This window comes from Astatotilapia calliptera, chromosome 23, assembly GCF_964374335.1.
Source record: "Astatotilapia calliptera chromosome 23, fAstCal68.1, whole genome shotgun sequence".
In the NCBI taxonomy this organism is placed as follows: Eukaryota; Metazoa; Chordata; class Actinopteri; order Cichliformes; family Cichlidae; genus Astatotilapia; species Astatotilapia calliptera.
This window is the reverse complement of record NC_137443.1, coordinates 48477477-48498436: the sequence shown is the minus strand read 5'-3', so window position 1 is coordinate 48498436 and position 20960 is coordinate 48477477. Positions and strand designations below refer to the sequence as shown.

The 20960-nt window shown below is 41.2% G+C and overlaps 1 protein-coding gene across 1 annotated transcript in view; it reads right to left on the bottom strand.

Moving 5' to 3' along the window:
- The window catches only part of nlgn4xa (neuroligin 4 X-linked a), a 108159-nt gene that overhangs the window by 74160 nt on the left and 13039 nt on the right, over nt 1-20960 (bottom strand). Inside the window, exon 2 of the mRNA XM_026158222.2 lies at nt 18774-19489. Coding sequence (XP_026014007.1) covers nt 18774-19338 — 565 coding nt within the window. The 5' untranslated portion in view covers nt 19339-19489. The remainder of the gene's footprint in view (nt 1-18773; nt 19490-20960) is intronic.

The following is a 20960-nucleotide window of genomic DNA, read 5'->3' as shown; positions in this document are numbered from 1 at the left end:
AACTACTGAGTGCATAGTCACAGGCAGTGTGTTTCGCCCTTGCAGTTAAAAAGGTGGATATCCAATATGGCTCTTTTGTCTCTTTTCTCAACACCTGCTGTCAGCAAATAGTGTGTTTTCAGATCTGTTTTAACATCAAAATATCATCTCCCAGTGGACTGGTCCATCTAATGTCATGTAAAATGTGCTAACCCTCTTTGGGGTAAATGCAATAAACTAATGTAATAAAAACCCCTGAGGAAATGCAAGGTTTTTGCAAGATCCTAATATAAAACAGTAAATAAATAAATCACAGTTACCTACAAAACATTCGGAGTATTTAAAATGTATCACTTCATAATATTTTTTCAGCATTTTATTCAACCAAAATTCATAGAAAGCAAGTTGACAACACAATAAAAAGCTTTACTCCTGAAATTGGTTCATCTGTCACAGATACCCGCTTGTGCTTTCATGATAGCTAATACATACATTTTAGTTCAGTTATTTCAGTTAATTTACTAATAGATTACCAATCCAGAATTTGGGATGGGATACTGAGCTGGGGAGGAGAAGGGGAATGTGATGGGAGGCATGGAAAACAGGGAGGGAAGGGAACCTTTGATTCTGCTGAGTCGAGCAGAGAATTACTGCTGTGGCAAAATAATCTAAGCAAGTAAAGACTAGAGTAAAAAGCAGGGCTGGACGAGGCGATGAGACCAAACTGGGACAGAGTAAAGTGGGTCGTTGAGAACAGAGAAACTGGTGGCAGATCTGGTGGAAGAGGAGGTAGCATTGAAAGATGAGATACATTTTTACTGTTCCTTATTTTATTCTCGCTTTCTGGTCAAAAACAGATTAGAAATTATATGACTGAAGATATTTAGGTTTCATTTAGTCATAGCCAATTTTCTGTGGACTTACTAACTCTATGGCTAACTAAGAGAGAAGGTGGGCAAAGACACTAAAGTGAAATGTCTTTAGTTCAATGTACCCTTTAACTGAAACATGCACTTTGGCTTTTTAATCTCCATATGATCTATAATTGTGTACACAGCACAGAGAACTCGATGCTGTGCTGTTTGGTTATTATCATGCATAGCAAGGTGTTAATAGAAGACAGGAACAAAGAAACACACACACGTGGCAAACGTTTTTCCAGAGCTACAAATTTCTCTTTCTAAACAACACAAGTTAGCGCTCATGCTGCACCAAGGAATGAAGGACAGAATGTACAAAAGGATGTTTAGATGTTTAATTATAGGGACCTCCTTCCTACTTAAAGCTACCCCTTTGCCTGAGAAACCTCTGATTTAAAAGGTTAATCCGAAAGATCAAGCCTGGATTTGAGTTTGCTCAAGGATACTGAAAGGAGAGCAAAAACTAGGAGACTCTTGAAAAACAGCTACGACCTGCAAGAACTCGGTCACATGATAAGTGAAACTGGCACATTTTAGTTATGACTTTTAGCAGCATTTGAAAATCACTGTTTTATGTTTTCTACTCTTCTGATTTTGAGGCTTCATGAACAAATATACACAGCCTATACAGGGAGTGCAGAATTATTAGGCAAGTTGTATTTTTGAGGAATAATGTTATTATTGAACAACAAGCATGTTCTCAATGAACCCAAAAAACTCATTAATATCAAAGCTGAATGTTTTTGGAAGTAGTTTTTAGTTTGTTTTTAGTTTTAGCTATTTTAGGGGGATATCTGTGTGTGCAGGTGACTATTACTGTGCATTATTATTAGGCAACTTATCAAAAACAAATATATACCCATTTCAATTATTTATTTTTACCAGTGAAACCAATATAACATCTCCACATTCACAAATATACATTTCTGACATTCAAAAACAAAACAAAAACAAATCAGCGACCAATATAGCCACCTTTCTTTGCAAGGACACTCAAAAGCCTGCCATCCATGGATTCTGTCAGTGTTTTGATCTGTTCACCATCAACATTGCGTGCAGCAGCAACCACAGCCTCCCAGACACTGTTCAGAGAGGTGTACTGTTTTCCCTCCTTGTAAATCTCACATTTGATGATGGACCACAGGTTCTCAATGGGGTTCAGATCAGGTGAACAAGGAGGCCATGTCATTAGTTTTTCTTCTTTTATACCCTTTCTTGCAGCCACGCTGTGGAGTACTTGGACGCGTGTGATGGAGCATTGTCCTGCATGAAAATCATGTTTTTCTTGAAGGATGCAGACTTCTTCCTGTACCACTGCTTGAAGAAGGTGTCTTCCAGAAACTGGCAGTAGGACTGGGAGTTGAGCTTGACTCCATCCTCAACCCGAAAAGGCCCCACAAGCTCATCTTTGATGATACCAGCCCAAACCAGTACTCCACCTCCACCTTGCTGGCGTCTGAGTGGGACTGGAGCTCTCTGCCCTTTACCAATCCAGCCACGGGCCCATCCATCTGGCCCATCAAGACTCACTCTCATTTCATCAGTCCATAAAACCTTAGAAAAACCAGTCTTGAGATATTTCTTGGCCCAGTCTTGACGTTTCAGCTTGTGTGTCTTGTTCAGTGGTGGTCGTCTTTCAGCCTTTCTTACCTTGGCCATGTCTCTGAGTATTGCACACCTTGTGCTTTTGGGCACTCCAGTGATGTTGCAGCTCTGAAATATGGCCAAACTGGTGGCAAGTGGCATCTTGGCAGCTGCACGCTTGACTTTTCTCAGTTCATGGGCAGTTATTTTGCGCCTTGGTTTTTCCACACGCTTCTTGCGACCCTGTTGACTATTTTGAATGAAACGCTTGATTGTTCGATGATCACGCTTCAGAAGCTTTGCAATTTTGAGACTGCTGCATCCCTCTGCAAGATATCTCACTATTTTTGACTTTTCTGAGCCTGTCAAGTCCTTCTTTTGACCCATTTTGCCAAAGGAAAGGACGTTGCCTAATAATTATGCACACCTGATATAGGGTGTTGATGTCATTAGACCACACCCCTTCTCATTACAGAGATGCACATCACCTAATATGCTTAATTGGTAGTAGGCTTTCGAGCCTATACAGCTTGGAGTAAGACAACATGCATGAAGAGGATGATGTGGACAAAATACCCATTTGCCTAATAATTCTGCACTCCCTGTAAAAAGAAAGCATGTGTACCATATTAGTTTTGCTGCCAAAATTAATTAATTAATTGTAAAGTGTTTATTTGTGTTAGCTATTATGCAAAACACGTTCCCTGCATTGCAAACTGATCAAGATATGATATGACAATGAAAACATTGTCATATCATAAAAAGGTAAAAAACAATGACTCTGATGATATTATTTCTGCACAATACTTAGGTTAAGACTTTTGATCCATGGCCCAAACAACATTTACAAATGGTGTAACTAAGCCATAAGCATTTAAGAAGCACAAATTAAGCCCAAGTGTATATCTTTGTTCTTGTTTAAAAAGTCTTAACAACACCAACTTAGTCAAACTAATAGAACAGCCCAATTTTTCAAGTTAGTTATTGCAGTTCAAGTCATTCAAGTCCAATGAACAGCTTAAATGGTACAAAGGTAAGTGCTGAACTGCCAGAGGCTAAAAAAGGTAAGGTTGGCCAAAACTGAAGAATAATGTGCATTTCAGAATTATACAAAAAGGCCTTTTTCAGGGACAACATGGGTTAACAGTTTAAAGCTGTTCTGCAGCAATGGAGGTTGATCAAGCCTTGAAAGCTGCTGCTACTAATTCTTACAGCTGTTCCAACCTTTCTGGATTACTTCCCCCTCTGTCTGCATAAAAGCAGTGCTGGGACACACTGATGTACCCTCGTGAGCATCAGCTGAACAATATTGTCCTGCAGAAAGTAATGTGTTGCTACAAACATGGTGAGAAAGAGGCAATTAACAGTGGAAGAGACACAGACCATCATAACACTTGTAAATGTCGGTCTGTCCTACAGAGAGACTGCAAGTCAAGGTGTCAGTGAGTCCAGTTTCCTTCAGCATCAAAGGCTCAGAAACTGTGACAGCAGGAGGTCTGCAGACCCAAAGACACGACTGACTCAGAGGACGAGTTTCTGAGAGTTAACAGCTGTGTGATCAGCAGCTCACAGGACAACAGCTTCAAGCAGCTTCATACTGGTCGTAGTGAGAAAGTCTCAGTTTCAGCTGTGAAGAGAAAACTTCAAGCTGCAGGTTTGACAGGACGAGTGGCAGCAAGAAAGCCCGAATAAGACAAAGAGGCTCGTCGGGGCCATGAAACACCGACACTGGACTACTGAAGACTGCAAGAAGGTTTTATGGACTGAAGGATCAAAATCTGAAACCTTCGGTTCATCACGCAGGATCTTTGTACGTCGTCAAGTGGGTGAAAGGACAGTTCCACAGTGTGTGGCATCAACTGTCAAACATGGAGGAGGAAGTGTGATGGTCTGGGGCTGTTTGCTGGATCCAGGGTCGATGACTTGTACAGAGTGAGAGGCTCCCTGAACCAAAACAGCTACCACAGCATTCATGCAGCACTGTGCAGGACCCTCTGGTATGAGGCTAGTTAGTCAGGGGTTCATCCTACATCAGGATAAAGACCCCAAACAGTCCAAGCTGTGCCAGAACTACCTCAGGAAAAAGAACAAGATGGTGAGCTTGAAAACATGGAGTCCAGCACAGTCTCCAGACTGAAACCCCATCGAGCTGGTTTGAACTGGACAGAAATGTGAAAGCAAAGCAGCTACAAGGTCCACATTTATGGGAACTTCTGCAACAGATATGGGAGAATATTTGATTTCTATTGTAGAAAGAAGCCACGGCTGTGTTCAGCTGTTATATCTGTCAGAGGTGGCTCCTGATGAGTCAAAGTTTTGGTTCATTTTGGTCCATAAATTGATTCCATGATTTTTTTTAACTCCAATTGCTTTTTTGCACAATGCTTTCATTTCAGAGTGCAGTGAGACATTAAACGGAATAATTTTCAATGAAAAGGGATTAAAAAAAATGTGGTTTTTCTAAAAATTTTGACCATTAGTGTATATTACCATGTAATTTTCCATTTCTAAAAATAAACTCTGTAGATGCTAGAATGTTTATTTGTGTGGATTCTGCATGGACTGCTCTAGTCAAGGTTATAAATATTTTTCTGGCTATTCTGTTTCTATTCACATTATGCATGCGTTCCTTGGGCAGTACTATTGGAAGACATAACATAAATTTCCCCTGCTACACAGATGATGCCCAGCTTTTCTGTTTTGTTTTTATATGGGGTGGCTGTAGCTCAGGTTGCAGAGCAGGTCAGCCACTAATCAGAAGGTCGGTGGTTCGATCCCAGGCTGCATCCTGGCTGCATGCCAAATATCCTTGGGCAAGATACTAACCCCGTGTTTGCCTACTGGTGGTGGTCAGAGGGCCCGGTGGCGCCTGTGTCCGGCAGCCCAGCCTCGCCTCTGTCAGTGCGCCCCAGGGCAGCTGTGGCTACAATGTAGCTTGCTATCGCCAGTGTGGGAATGTGTGTGTGAATGGGTGGATGACTGAATGTAGTGTAAAGCGCTTTGGGGTCCTATGGACTAGAAAAGCGCTATACAAATGCAGGCCATTTACCATTTACCATATATTTATTTTTTTGCTTTGAGAAATGGATTTGATGCAATTTGATGCCAGAGTGAGGTCACTGAAGCAGTTAAACAACTCCTTGGTGGCAGAGCCCCTGGGTGGAGGAGGTTCGCCCTGAGAATAATACTGTAATCTTGCTTGAGATGCCTCTACGATGTTGCGTGTTGATCAGACCAGGGTGTTAAATCCCATCTTTATGAAGGGAGACCGGAGAGTGTGCTCCAACTATAGGGGGATCATCTCAGCGTCCCTGGAAATGCCTACACCAGGGTGCTGGAAAGGACAGTCCTTTGTCTTTTCATAATTTTTATGGACAGAATTTCAAGACGTAGCGAAGAGCCAGTAGGCTTCTGCTTGGGTGCTCTCAGAATCTCCTCTCCTTCACTGCAGAGTGTGAACCGTCAGGAATGAGAATCAGCATCTCCGAGTCTGAGGCCATGGTCCTCAGCTGGAAAAGAGTGGAGCGCCCACGTCGGATCATGGATGAGTTGCTGCCCCAATTGGAGGAGTTTAAGTATCTCAGACTCTTGTTCATGAGTGAGAGGAGAACGGAGTGGGAGATTGACAGACGGATTGGTGCTGTGGCTTTAATGATGCAGACGTTGCACTGGTCCATCACAGTGAAGAGAGAGCTGAGCGTAAAAGCGATGCCCTTGATTCATCAGTCGATCTGCCCTCATTTTGGTCACAAAGGTAAAAAAGGTAAAAGTGCCGGAAATGAGCTTTCTCCCAAGAGGGGCTTAGAATAGAAGTCCACATGGAAAGGAGGTGGTTCAGGCATTTGACAAGGATGCCTCCTGGGCGCCTCCTGGGTGAGGTGTTTAGGGCATGTCCAACCAGGAGGAGGCCCAAAGGCAGCCTCAGGACATGCTGGAGAGATTATATCTCTCTGCAGGCCTGGGAACGCCTCAGTGTTCCCCCGGACAAGCTAGAGGAGCTGGCAGGTGAGAGGGAGGTCTGGCCTTCTGTGCTTAGGCTGCTGCCCCTGCGACCCGGCCCCGGATAAGCAGAAGAACATGACTGGATGGTTGAATGAGTCTTCATATAGTTTCCAAATGCACATTGAGTTTTAATGACTTGCAAGTCATGCATTTTGTTTTTAACATCTCAGTTCTTTTGTAAGCTGTGTTGCATATCTCTGAGATACCAGTAACTTTGGCAAAATGGCAGTAAAGCTAAAAAAAAAGAAAATCAAAACCTGATTTGGGAGTCGACACGAATAGATGGGCTAATTGGGTTGACTAAAAGTTGGAAAACAGCGTGGAAACTGATCTAACTAATCTAAGCTTATGGTATCACTCATATGCCACCATGTACTTTTCAAGGGCTATTTTAAAGATGATGGCAGCCAAGTGCAAGATCACACACTTAACATGTCACATCCTGACTGCTGTTATATCGCTGTCACCTCGAGCGGACTAAGAGGAGTTTGCAAGACAGACACCACTTCTGTCTTTCTGCTACGTCTTGAACAGAGATGGGCAGTAACGCGATACTGTAATCCGATTACTTTTTTGAGTAACGAGTAAAGTAAGGGATTACTATTGAAAAAAAAGGTAATTAGATTACTGTTACTTTCCTGTAAGCACGCTGCGTTACTGCGTTACTAAAACCATGATTTTTTTTGTGTCTCATGACTGTGACGTAAGCAAGTGCGACATTCGTGGCAACAGCTGTGTGCAGATCAAAAATGGATAATACAACGAGTGCTGCAGAGAGTATGAGCGTGCAGCGTTTAAAGCGTGGAAGTACTGACCTTACTTTGAGTTTGATTCCTTAAAAACATTAGCGTACAGCGAAAAAAACCCTAAACGTCCGAGCAAGCATAGAGATGAATGTGAAATCCACAGAGAAGCTGCCGTATCCTTCCACTGACCGCTGCGCACACCTGCACCAGGGCAAACCTCCGCCTGCCCCACTCCTGCTTTACAGGTGAAAATAGAGCAACAGGACCGCTGAGTGTTTGACTTTGTTTATTTTCTGCTGTGTTTTACTTGCATCTATTGAGTGAGTGTAAACACAAAAAACTATTTTATTTTATGTGCTGGAAATAGGTTTAAATGTTAAACACATTTCTTCCAGTCAGAGAATGTTGCATATAATTTAATGTTTGCTTGATGCGTAAAGTTAAAAGATTAAAACTAATAAAACAAGTTTTAAAAAGAGACTTTTCCATTTGATTACATTTTATATGATGGATTATGCAGAAAAAATAGAATTGGGCTGAAAGGTCTGTTGCAATATTACCTATTTAGGGGATAAATCATGTTTTAAAAAGTAACTAAGTAACTAATTACTTTTGAAAATTAGTAATCAGTAAAGTGATGGGATTACTTTTTTCAGGAAGTAATCAGTAATTAGTTACTGATTACTTTTTTCAAGTAACTTGACCAACACTGGTCATTTCCTTCGTCTTCTTCATGTGAATGAATGTGTGTCCTAACCTTTCCTGCCTTTCATGACACTTTCAACTCTAGAAGGCTTAGTGCTGAAAAGAGAGCCAAAAGATCACAGCTGTGGAATTAGTGAAAATGCAGCCTTGAACAACTGGGATCAGTAAAGCAACAAGAGGGTCCTTTTTTAACAGGTGGGAGCATGAAAGGCCTCACACACGCTGCATATTCATAAATCTTGGATGTGAACACGAGTCACTCAATACTTGAAGGAAATTTGGCCATTTCCCCTTGCTGTTTGGTGGAATATAGAAAGAAAAGTAAATAAAATAATACATTTAAAGATGTATTACTTCCTTTTATAACTCCTCATCATTTTAGATGAGAAGGTATAAAACATAGATTATTGTGATAAGATTATGGTAGATATTCATCAAGCTAAATGGAGCAAGGTGCAGCTGAAAACAGGCAAAAAGGGTAAACAGATTAGCAACATTAATACAGCATTATTAACCCTTCATGGTTCAGACAATTCACTTTGCATTAGCATACTTTTTTCTTGATGCACTTGTTTGACTTGTGGTCACTAATTTTAGAAAAGCTCTATAAAAATATGACATTTTTATTACATACAATGAAAAGACAAGAAACAGTGTGTAGTGTGTTTGAATGTTTGTTGGATTTGGCTGTATGTAGGCACTAGAGTCCATCCCCCTGAGCTTGTAGGGCACTGCAGTTAATTGTAGGTGCTGGATCAGTCCAATCATCTAACTGTGCGAGCACAGAAGAAAGGAGGCTGAATAATACTGTAATTGATTAGGACTTTTATAATGATAAAACATATAAAAATGACTGAAAATATTAATTGATTGATTTTATTTCCCAAAAGGAGACAATTTGATCCTTAGGGAAGTAAAAAGCTGGACTGCACTGGCTTGGAAAAGTCAGTCTTTTTGCCTTTGCTGCAACACTTTCCTCCAGTGCAGCACAAGGACCTGAAAAATGTCTTCTGGTTTTACAGTTTGGAGTAAATCATGACCACTGAAAGATTAATCTGCTGGTAATGCCAATAGAAGGGTATATGAAGGAAATGTTAACACTGTTTTGGGTCTCACAATTGAGCCTAATGTTAAGCAGTAAAACAGAACCAATGTGCGAGATGTTGGAAATGTAAAAACGGGAGTGAGTCAGCCTCAGCATTGTCTTACTCTGTGAGAAAGCCCCATGAGGAAACACCTTCACTCTGATTAATGCACTACAGCTGCATACCACCTCCCCAGTCTACTGCAGAGGCTGATAAAGGAACATACACACTCCAAACTGCCTCCCTTTCTTGTATCCACATCTCCATATCCACATCCTCTCTTTATGCAAACAAATGAAAAGAACGGCTGGGCATTTCTGTTGCAGACAGCCAGTGCCTCGTTTGCTCGCCCAGTGAATTCAGTAAGAAATCTAAAAGGCTATGAAAATACAGTCATCTGAACGTGCTCAGCACCGGCTGTGGTGGATTTGGATGACAAAGAATAGGTGTCTTAATCTCTCAACTCACTTGAGGTGCAGAAAAACTATAAATCCAGTCTGATCCTCAGCTGGCAGGATATTTTGACATTACACTGGATTTCTGAAAAGGCCGACTCAAGGGATATAAATATGATGGACAGTGAAGGGAGCTCTAACTGGGATACACTCCCTGCTGAGCTCAGTCTGTAGAGGTAATTTATTATAACTCTTTTAGCCACTGTGCCTCACACTTTTGGTTCTATATGTGCAATAATAAGACCTAATGAGATGCTGACATAGGATGCAATGTAATATTTGGCCCATTTATCAAGCCACAGATGTTGCACAAGCTTCACATTTTGTGTAATGTCAAAGTAAAAAGTCCATTGTAGGTGGCCTGCTGTAGTCTAAAGCCTCTATGTTGTGCTTTCCTACAGAGTCACCTCCAAACACAGCGGCTCCCACAGCTTTCAAAATTGCATTAAAATAACTCAGAGACCCCGTTGGATAAATGTCATTGCAGTGTTGAATAGGGCTGAACAGCATCTGTTATGGAGGATTTCAACAAAAACAGTAAAAAATGAGGGTCGGTACGTTTCTTTGCCTGTACCAAGAATTGCATGTGGCTGAATCTTTTATAGGTCAACTCCTACCAAACACAAATCACAATGCACAGTAACTATAACAACACTTGCACAGGTATGGCGATATGGCAGCTTCGCTTCTGTCAGTCTGCCCCAGGGCAGCTGTGGCTACAACTGTAGCTGCCTCCACCAGTGTGTGAATGTGAGAGTGAATGAATAGTGGAGTTATTATTATTATTCCAATTATTATTATTATTATTACTATTACTCTTCTGGCCTGGTTATTGCTTCAAACATGGAAGGAAAGATGAGACATCACCACGGCTTCTATTTGTTGTCTTTGCTGCAGCATTTTTGATTCACCACAAACTGAAAAGACCTCAGAGAGCTTTGGAGAAAAGTCCCAGCAGTCTTCTCATGACACTTTATATTTAGAGGTTTCATTTCATTGTAATAAAAATATAGGTACAATTCTGTCTGTCACCTGCAGGACTGTTATCTGTTTTCAGTAACACTATTCTGAATCACTGAGTCGAGGCCTTTGTCATGTATGTATCCTGATGAAGAGCATTTAAAAAAAGGAAAGTGAAAGAACCAACGTGAACAGAGTGACTCGATTTAGCCCAACTGAACTAAGGCCTTTTGTAACTTTGGAACCCACCTGAGATTCTCCTTATTGGCACCAAATCCAACCTTTTGAAGGCGAACCTTTTCTCACTCACCATCGATAACCCCACAGTTTTCCCTTCTCCTCAGGTTAAGAGCCTTGGTGTCATCCTAGACAGTTCACTTTCCTATAAATCTCACATCAATAATCTCACCCGTTCTACCTACTTCCATCTATGCAATATTAACAGATTGCTTCCTTCTCTTTCCACCCAGTCTACGTCCATTCTTGTCCACAGTCTTGTTACCTCCCGTATTGACTACTGCAACTCTCTTCTGCATGGTCTCCCCCAAAAATCCCTCCATCAGCTTCAACTGGTTCAGAACTCTGCTGCTCGCATTATCACCAGAACCCCTCCTACCAGCACATCACCTGTTCTTCAGGAACTTCACTGGCTCACAGTGAAAATCCAGATAATATTCAAACTTCTTCTACTCACCTTCCAGGCCCTTCATAACCTCGCTCCTCCTTACCTTTCTGACCTGTTAACCACCACCTGTTCTGCCCGCTCACTTCGTTCTTCTTCTTCTATCCAGCTTGCTGTACCTTCCTTCCGCCTCACCACCATGGGAAGCAGAGCTTTCAGCTGCTCTGCTCCCAGGCTGTGGAACTCTCTGCCCCCTGAAATAAGAAACATTGGTTCTCTCCCCCAGTTTAAATCCCAACTCAAAACCCATCTGTTCAAATCTGCATATTCACTGTGAATCCACTGTTTGTCAATTTTATCTTGTGCTTTTGTTTTATTGTTCTTATCTTGCCATTGTTTTACTAGGTGTCTTCTTATTGTAAAGTGTCCTTGGGTGACTTGAAAGGCGCTCATAAATAAAATTTATTATTATTATTATTATTTAAAGCATTTGTACAGCATATTGAAGAGGAAATCTTCTATTTAAAAAAAACACTCCCACTGTGGAAGACAAACAAAGCTCTGTTACTGACATTACAGATCTGCACCAAATGTGTCTCTGGGATAAGAGATATCAATAATATTGCTTTATTTGCAAAACACAGTCATCTGCTGGTTTATCTGTAAGGGGAAGGGAAGTGACTAAAAGGAGATGGGACAAAAGAAACACATGGGAGACAACCAGAGGTTAAAATGAATTACTAATTATTAAATGTATTGGCCGTGTATAAACACAAAGAGAGTGACAATTTTATAAAAACTAAATATAAACTGGTTCTGAAAAAAGTTTTGATATGTAAAATAAAACAATAATCCTGCAGTTTGAACTTTCATAAACCCATATCCTACTGACAGAAGACAATATGTTTCTTAGTTTAAATATATCAAATGTTTAAAGTCAGAAAACTTTAAGAGAAATAATACATCATTCTGAATCTGATGGCTGGATGCAACAAAATGCTGGGACAGTCAGTCCTACTAAAACAAAACAGCTGGAAACAGTTGTGGGTGTACATGAGTATAAAAAGAGGATCTTAGAGAAGAGCTTCTCAGAAATAAAAATGGGCCGAACTTCACCGGTCATCAAAAATAAATCTACAAATCCAATGATTTAACATAGAATTAGAGTCTCATTTGCATAAATGTAACTCATGTTCTTCAAGTGTCGAAATGCATAGAAATCAATACAAAAGAAATTTTGTTCCTCTAACACAGTTATATAACTATACCTTACATTTATTAAAAAAAAGGTAAATACACAGTTCAAAGTGTGGCAGACGAAGCTTCCATGACAGCCTTCTATCTAAATGATTACTCTCGGTGCACTGTGTACTCTGCAGTCCGTATGCTCTCTAAAAAAATGTCCTCTGGGAAAAGCTTTACTGCCAATGAGGTTTTGGCACAACTCTGACAGTGAAAGAGACCTGGAGGAGACTGTGTCAGAGGATCATGTTGAGGAGGACACTGATTTTGAGGAATTCTCATCTGATGAGAACGAGAGTGTTGACCCTCCTGTTGTCTCTCAGCCACCAGCAGAAACAGTCCCCTCCAATGATGTGGTCCCTTTCCCAACTCCAAAAACAGGATAAACTGAATGAGGCTAATATTATGAGAATGGTTCCAGACCCCACCAATCAGCCATGTTGAGGACATCAAGTCATCACTTTAGCTCTCCTTGACACCATCGATGTACTTTGAATGACAAACTTAGAGATGCTTTATGGGGACAGCTGGAAATACTTGGATGTAACTGAAGCTTACATTGGCTGGCTCATTTTGGAAGGAGTTTACAAGTCAAAAGGTGAAGCAACATAAGCCTTTGGAGACTAGAAGGGCAATATTTCCAGCCACCATGTCTCTCAAGACCTTCCAAGTTTTGTCCCAGGTTATACGCTTTGATGACGAGGAAACAAGGCAGGTCCGACAAGAACGTGACAAACTTGTGGCACATGTGGCACAAGTGGGTACAGTGTTTACCCCTGCGGTACAATTCAGACCCCCATGACTGTGGACAAATCCTTGGTTTCGTGGCTGCTGTCCATTTTGTATGCCGAGCAAACCTGCCAAATATGGCATCAGAACGTGGGCAGCATGTGATGCACAGTCCAGCTTTGCCTGGAATATGCAATTTACATAGGCAAGTTTGACCTGATGGGGGCGCTAGAGAAAAGGGCATGCCGTCACCAAAAACCAATAGGGTTCATCCACTTGTGGTCATTAATGCTGTCAGTTATTATGAAAAGATTTGAATGCAAACTTTTCAAGATACATTTATTCTAAATTAAACGTTTGGCCTGATGGTGGCGCTAGAGTTTCATTATCAATGGGGCTATTTATGTAGTCCAAAAATAAACAAAGTGCCTGACACAAACACTTGGTCAACAGTTGTATGTTTACCATTGTCTGGAGGCAAATATCCCTCAGGGTGAAATGGGTTGGTAATATTTGAGGAGAATAGGACGGTTAACAACACGTGCAACTCTGCAGCCGTTCATGTAGGTACATTCAAACTCTGTAAGTCTCTGTGGTTTGTGGTTCCTCTTTGGATCCACAATCAGCACACATAGAGCTGAGCTAATTTTTATAGAGTACAAAACCAACGTCTGAGTGAAAACACAAGTCCATCTCACTATAGAAGCACTCTAGAATAAGATCAACCGCACTCTGCAGGAGCTCAAACCACTCCTACCTTCCCCTATTTTTACAGAAGAGCCACCTTGATTGGACAAGACTCAGTTGTAAAGCTGCATCTAAAGCAGGGGTGTCCAACTCTAGGCCGGTGTCCTGCAGGTTTTAGATCTCACCCTGGGTCAACACACCTGAATCACATGATTAGTTCATTACCAGGCCTCTGGAGAACTACAAGACATGTTGAGGAGGTAATTTAGCCATTTAAATCAGCTGTGCTGGATCAAGGACACATCTAAAACCTGCAGGACACCGGCCCTCGAGGACTGGAGTTGGGCACTAAAGGGTCACTCTGAAAATGTCCACATTTTAAACAGAGAAGACAGATAGTTTGAAAGAGGAGTGAAAAAGGTCATCGATGTCACTCAACACTCAAGTCAGGACACCAATATTCATTCACAACGACAATAAAAAGAATACAGCTAAGAGTTACTGGACAGGTGGGCATCACAGACATACATGTTTATAAGAACACGGAAACTGTCTCAGCTGTCCAAGCTGAGTATAACAGAGGAAAAAGTCTACTTTAGTTTCTACATGAATTTTGCATAATTTCTATGTAAATATTTTAAATCATACATATGTATGTATAAGTCATTATATAGTCATTATCTACATGGAGTTTACCTGCTGTAAGAAGACTACACTGCATTTAACTTCAACAAAACAGTGGGATTTATGTGACTTATTATAACATTCTTTCCGGCACTCAGGGGACGGTAGCAAGGATAGCGAGTCTTTACTCCAAAAAGTCCAGTACAAATATTTTATCTGCTAACAGTCTGACTATGCAGCAAAAGCCAGTTAGTTATAGTAAGGTAACTTTACCAAACATTAAATGATGCTGCACAAAGAATTCAATTTAAACACAGGCTTATCACGCATTTAAAACTTGCCTTTTTGTCCTTCAGGAGGGAAAATGAGCCTAAAATGGTGACAGTGCAATCGCTGTAATGCTCTGTATCCTACACAGACCATCACCAGTCTGAGAACTGGGAACTCTAAAGTGGACATGAGACACTACACTATGGAGCCCGACTCTTAAAAACTGACATAGACTTGTGAAGGTGGGATTAAGAAATAAGTCCTTAAAGTTATCAGAGCATGTTTAGGGCCATCTTGTGCCAGCACACAACATAACGTCATTGGTTAGTTGGTTGCGGCTAACTGACTTACATTAGTTTAAGTTAGGTAACTGGTGACAGAACTGATAACTCAGATGAAAATAATGAGAACAAAACTAAAAATCAGTCTGTGTGTGTTTGGGGGGGGTGTCCACTTTTGTAGCGTCTCTGGCTGCAACATTGAGTTTTATGTTAACAAACCAAGGATGTGCTATCCAGCTTCACTCTCTATCTCTCAAGCCATAAGTGGTTTCTCACTGTTTGGCCAGCTGCCCTGAAACAGGTAAATCCACCTGTAAGCTGTAATGTGTTTGTAAATGAGGACTATGTGCAGGAGATCCTGTTTGAATCACCAGACTGACAATCTGGAGTCCGACACTCTGAGTTCCCCTCGTCCGCCCGGCTGTGATGAACTGCACAAACCAGATGTGATCAGGACTATTTTATGCAGTAAAACAGTCTCATTTGCCAAGAACACTCAAACAGTTTATCACATAGTATCAGACTATTATATACATATGGTATGTATATATTAGTCTATACTAATCCATATCTTTATATGTCTGTGTGTCTGTCTGTCTGTCTGTCTGTCTGTCTGTCTGTGTGTGTGTGTGTGTGTGTGTGTGTGTGTGTGTGTGTGTGTGTGTGTGTGTGTGTGTGTGTGTGTGTGTGTGTGTGTGTTTTGCATGGAAGTGCTTAATAGTCCTTAATAATTTGAGATTAGCTCCCAACTGTGCACCAAAGTAGGATTGTGAGATTATCCCTCTCTTCAGCACTTTTTAATCTACAGCGTACTCAAGGGCTCAGACTAAATTTAGCATGGAACTGTCAAAGATATGAGCCAGACACACAACTTGATGTGTTTCACTGTCCTTTCAGAGTCTACAACAGATCTACAGCCCCTGATCTTCATTGACTCAGAGTTACACACTGTGCTTTTAGAATCCCGTCCACAGACGATGCTGCAGAGCCTGAATTGTTGAAGTGCTCGGCTGGTACCATTAGCACACCTACTCCAAATCACAAGTACTCCTTCAAACAAGAGCGTGTGGAAAATCAGCTAACGTAGAAGTCTTCCACTCAAACCTCATGCTTTTTAAAAAATATTTAATCAAACAGTGCTCTTGGTTAACACAGCAACGTGGACTCTAAGCCATTTGACAAGAATTTTTGCATTTCCTCTTTCTTTGGAAAAGAAAAAAGAAAGAAGAAAGGAAACGTGTGGTTATTTCAACCACTGTGTGCTGACTGTCAGGAGACCTCACTGGCTGAGCCCTAGAAATCAAATTTGCAAAGAAATCAAGTACCGTAATTGTCGGGCTATAAGCCGCTACTTTTTGCACAAGCTTTGAACCCTGCGGCTTTTAGTCAGGTGCGGCTTTTCTATGGATTGTCCATGATTTTTGTCATATCGTAAGACGATTTGTTTTGTTTGTTCCGCTGTTGTACGGCACTACGTTGCCTGGCGGAAGGATCGGGGTTCAAGAGTGGTATGTTGGTCACATGTCCATCCGCCAGGCAACGTAGTGCCGTACAAGTAGCGCGAAAAACAAACTTCAAAGTAGCGCTACGCGTTCAGCGGGAGTCGTGGATGACGAGCGGTGATAAACTTGCGAAAAGCAAGTTATGCCCAACTCCACCGGTGGAATCTGACAGCGTGGAAAAGTTTGAAAACATCCACGATCACCAACGGATTTCGAAGGGCTGGACTGCTGCATGATGGAGAGGAGGACACCGCCACGGCCCTTCTGAGGGTGTTCGACTCTGACACTGACAATGAGGATTTCTTTGGTTTTGAAAGTGACAACGAAGGAGAGAAGAAGAGTGGATGACGAAGCCATCCTGAGCCTGTTCGTTTCCGACACTGGAGGAGAGGACTTTGGTGGTTTTAGTGGCAGGAAGATGGTGGTGAATGACTGACTTTTCTTCTTGTTAAAGCCGTGTCGCTGCACCTGAGCATAAAAGGTAGTCCAATCTATTTTTCTGGTGTGCTGTAGGTTACTGTTATGTACTACATTTGTTACTCATTTATGAAGCACAGCACATGTGCAAATATGTACCCATAACTTGTTTTTCAAAATATTAATAAAAGGGGTGTGTCTCCAAACAGCCATCTCTTTCCTGACAATTCCCTTTGTGCATATTCTCTTACATATGATAAGTCAACATTGAAACACCTGCGGCTTTTGGTCAGGTGCGGCTAATGTATGTACAAAACAGGATTTTCCCCTGATTTTAGCTTGTGCGGCTAATATTCAGGTGCGCTTTGTAGTCCGGGAAATACGGTAAGTAATAAATGAATAGGTAAAAGGTAATCGGCAATTAGAATCTGGAAAAGAAAATCAGACAACCTGACCAGGACCACCAAAAGACAGGTGTTGATTAGCTAATCACAGGCATACAAATGTGCAAGCATCACTTAAAGTATGTAAGCAACAGTCGTGGGTAACTGGTCAGAAGAATCTGTTGACAGCTTGTGCAGGTGATCCTCACCAAGCTGCTGACCACACCTCTGTTACAGAGTTCACACATACATGTGGGAGATTCATTATATTTTGGTCATAAACTCAGACAACAACTATCCTCCTCTATCTTTACATGACTTTCACCCAATAATGAAACTGCAGAAGTATCATATCTCAATAAAGACCATTCTAAAGTTTTTATCGACCTTAAGCAAACTGTCAGTGTTTGACAGGTTTGAGGTTTCTACCTGTGCTTTCTCTCTCTGCTCTCTCAGGTGGAGAGGGGGGCTGTGTTCTGCCCACAGGTGGAACTGCCCTTCCCAGGCTCGCACTCTTGCACCTGCAGTGCATCCTCTCATAATGACTGTGCATTTATGAATCCACCGTGGTGCTAATTTGGCTCGCTCATTAGTGCTTATTGCTGAGTTATTTGTCCCATAACCTTGTGCTTCTGTTTTTTCTCCCAGTTCTCCATCGGTAGCTCGATTCCTGTTCCATGGACGGTTTAAGTAAGTTCCAGTAAGGAGTCACCTGAATGTCACACGTGACTCTGTGGATTTATGGATCAATTCAGTATAAGGTTGATTCAAAAAAATTAATGCTCTGTAATACTGAACAGGATGTATTTATCATCACATCTTTTCTTGAAATGAAATATGAATGATAACATATGAAACTGGGTTAGCCAAAAAAGATCAATAAATGGATTCGATGGTTAAAGATCAGTGTTATTAGCTAAAATTAACAGGTAGCGACTTTTTATCTCTCACGTCATTAAATCATGTCATAATCACCATTGTGCTACTCACTCTGCTTTAAAGAGGTTTTAAAATGTGCTTTTATTAGCAACTGACTTGCAGAATTATAATTCCTGTATATACCATGTTTTTGTTATATCAGCACAAAAAACAATTAAATGTTTTGTAGATGTAGTTAACTAGAAAATAACAATTGTGATTCTTTTTAAAAATATTGTTATGTAAATTATTTAACATTACTACCCTGTGGATTCATGGAACTTTGAAGGAAATGTGGCGCTTTAACAATGTATATTTGAAAAGAGGATTGGGTCATTGCCCCGGCGCAGCACCTGTAGGTGATGCAGACCTGTCTACATCTAATCCAAGCTCATGTCTTCTATTAGTGGATGAATAATTCACTTAGTAAATGTCTTTCAGGGAACGGTGAAAGCAGTCTGTCAAGGAAAGAGCTGTGCTTTAGTCATAACACAATACAAAACTGCAGAATCATTACAAAATGGAAGTGGCAGATTGATGTGAGACTGAGCAGGGAGATGAATGTAAGTCTGCCAGAGGAATACTAAAGCTCAAATAAAGTGAAATATAAGCTGTAAAAACACAGACACATGACAACGAGCAGAAAAACGGGGTTTTCCTACCGTCCTCTGTGGGGACATAGATGTTCAGATAAAGGCAGTCCTCGCTCTGCTCCTGCACGTAGGTAACCACTGTATCCAAGTTAGCCGTGAACCACACGGGGAGCATATCATTGAGTAAAAAGCGGTCCTCTAAGAACTGAGGACAAACTGAAGGAAACTGAGTAGCATTCCTGATACCGGGCCACGACATGGGGGGCTCTGGTGGTTGGAACCTCCTCTCCCCCGTTGGGGCCATTGCATATGGAATCCCCAAATACTGCTCCACTGGTCCCAGTATCTCATTGGGCAATGTAAGTTTCACTCCCCGCAACTTCCCATAATTGGTGGTGACTACAGGGTGCTGCTGGGCTTGAACGATAGCTGACGAGATCAACACCAGCCCCATCCACGACAGAATGCTGACCTTAGCCATGCAGTAACACATCCATGAAAGGCCTCCAGATGCTGTCATGCTCCTTTTGTGCTGAGCCCGAGCCTGGCAGGTTGTGGTTTTGGTCCACGCTTGGGTCCTGGGCACCCCACCAAGAAGCTGCCTGCTTCTCCTCAGGATGCAAGTTGAGCACATGAGCCCCGGCCAGTCAAAGCAGCTTTCTCAGAGCTCCCCATCCCAAGACTCTGTGGAGGTTGATGGCTGCTGGGTAACTGTCACTCCCAGAAGAAAGCACTCTGAAGAACACTTTGGTTATCTCAAGTCCAGCTTGGCGAGATAGATAGTCCTAAAAGAACAACAAAAAGCATGTTGAGTGTTTCCACTACGACATATTTACAGTGTTATTGCAGTTTACCAGATGAGGCTGAGCAGATTAATCATCTTTAATTCAGCAAATTACTAGGGAAAAATTACTTGGATATATGATGTGTATGCACACGTATGTTCTTGAGAGGGTGAACTTAACCTTGGTTATCTCCTAAATGGTTTTGTTGGTTAGGACGAAGGACAAAATTTTGACTTTAATTTAAAAAGTGTTCAAACTTTTATTTGAAATGATTTTCTGTGCTCTCAGAATATATTGTTTGGTTTAGGTTTTCTTTAAACTTACCTTGACCTCACCCCCAACTGTAATGTTTCTATGTGTCGTTTTGCATCATAGATTGAAACATTAATGGTTTCAAAATGTTGCTTTTTAACAAGCAGAACCACGATTCGTCTTATATTAAACAACCAGTTTGGCTGCATGTACCTAACCACATTTTGAGTGAAAGTAGCAGCAAATAGTGTAAATAAATATACTATAAAGTGTATACGAGTCTAAACAACTCTTCCTGTTTTCCATATTCCATCCTACATCCTGTTTTGCTGTTTTGTGTTGGTGGCCAGGAATGAAGTCAAAGTTTGATCTGACCTCTGCGACACTCGTAACTCTCTGCTGATTGTGTTTACATTAATTTGAATAAAACATGTGTTAACTATACTTTATTATTATTGTTATCATCATCATCATCATCATCACATTGGTTTTTGTTTTGTTAAAGTGACCGAAGGCATCGGTGTCCTGCAGTTATTCTGAAAACGTCTTCATTTTCACTGCTTGCTGCCCAATAGCTAAAAATGAGAATACTTTGTTGGCTCCAGAACAAAAGAAAAGAGCGAGCAGAGGACTGTGGAGGATTGAGACTGGTGGAAATGAGTCAATAACAGCACATTTTCTTTGGTGAGGGAGTTCTGGAAAGTTCCTGGAATTATAAATCTATCCTGTAGGCTCTGAAGCATCTCACTGATATTAATTCAAGGTCCTGTTATAGCACCTTCTTCATTTTAAACTATATAGTTTTCATATTTTATTGGTTAAGGAAAATCAGCTCCAATCCAAATGTGTTGATTAATTATCCTCCCATTAAGTGCCACTGAAAGCAGCCAAATCAGTGATTCAATCTCATGCTGACCAGCACTGAGTCCTTTCTCAAAATGAAAAAAACAAAACTGCATGAATAGATGATCTTAGTAAGAGAGTCAAAGTGCCGATCTGTCCGATTCCAACAGCTTTACAATAATGATTAGTAAAACAGAACAGAGGGGAAGAAAATGTTGACTACATAGTTGAGACAAAGGCAAATGGCTGTACAGGCACCCTAACACTAACTGAGTGAATTTCCGAAACATTAACATCACAAAGTCAATCAGCCCTACAATGAGTGTGGATGTAGTGAAAAGAGAGTATGTCCCTGATCAGCGACACTGCAGTGCAG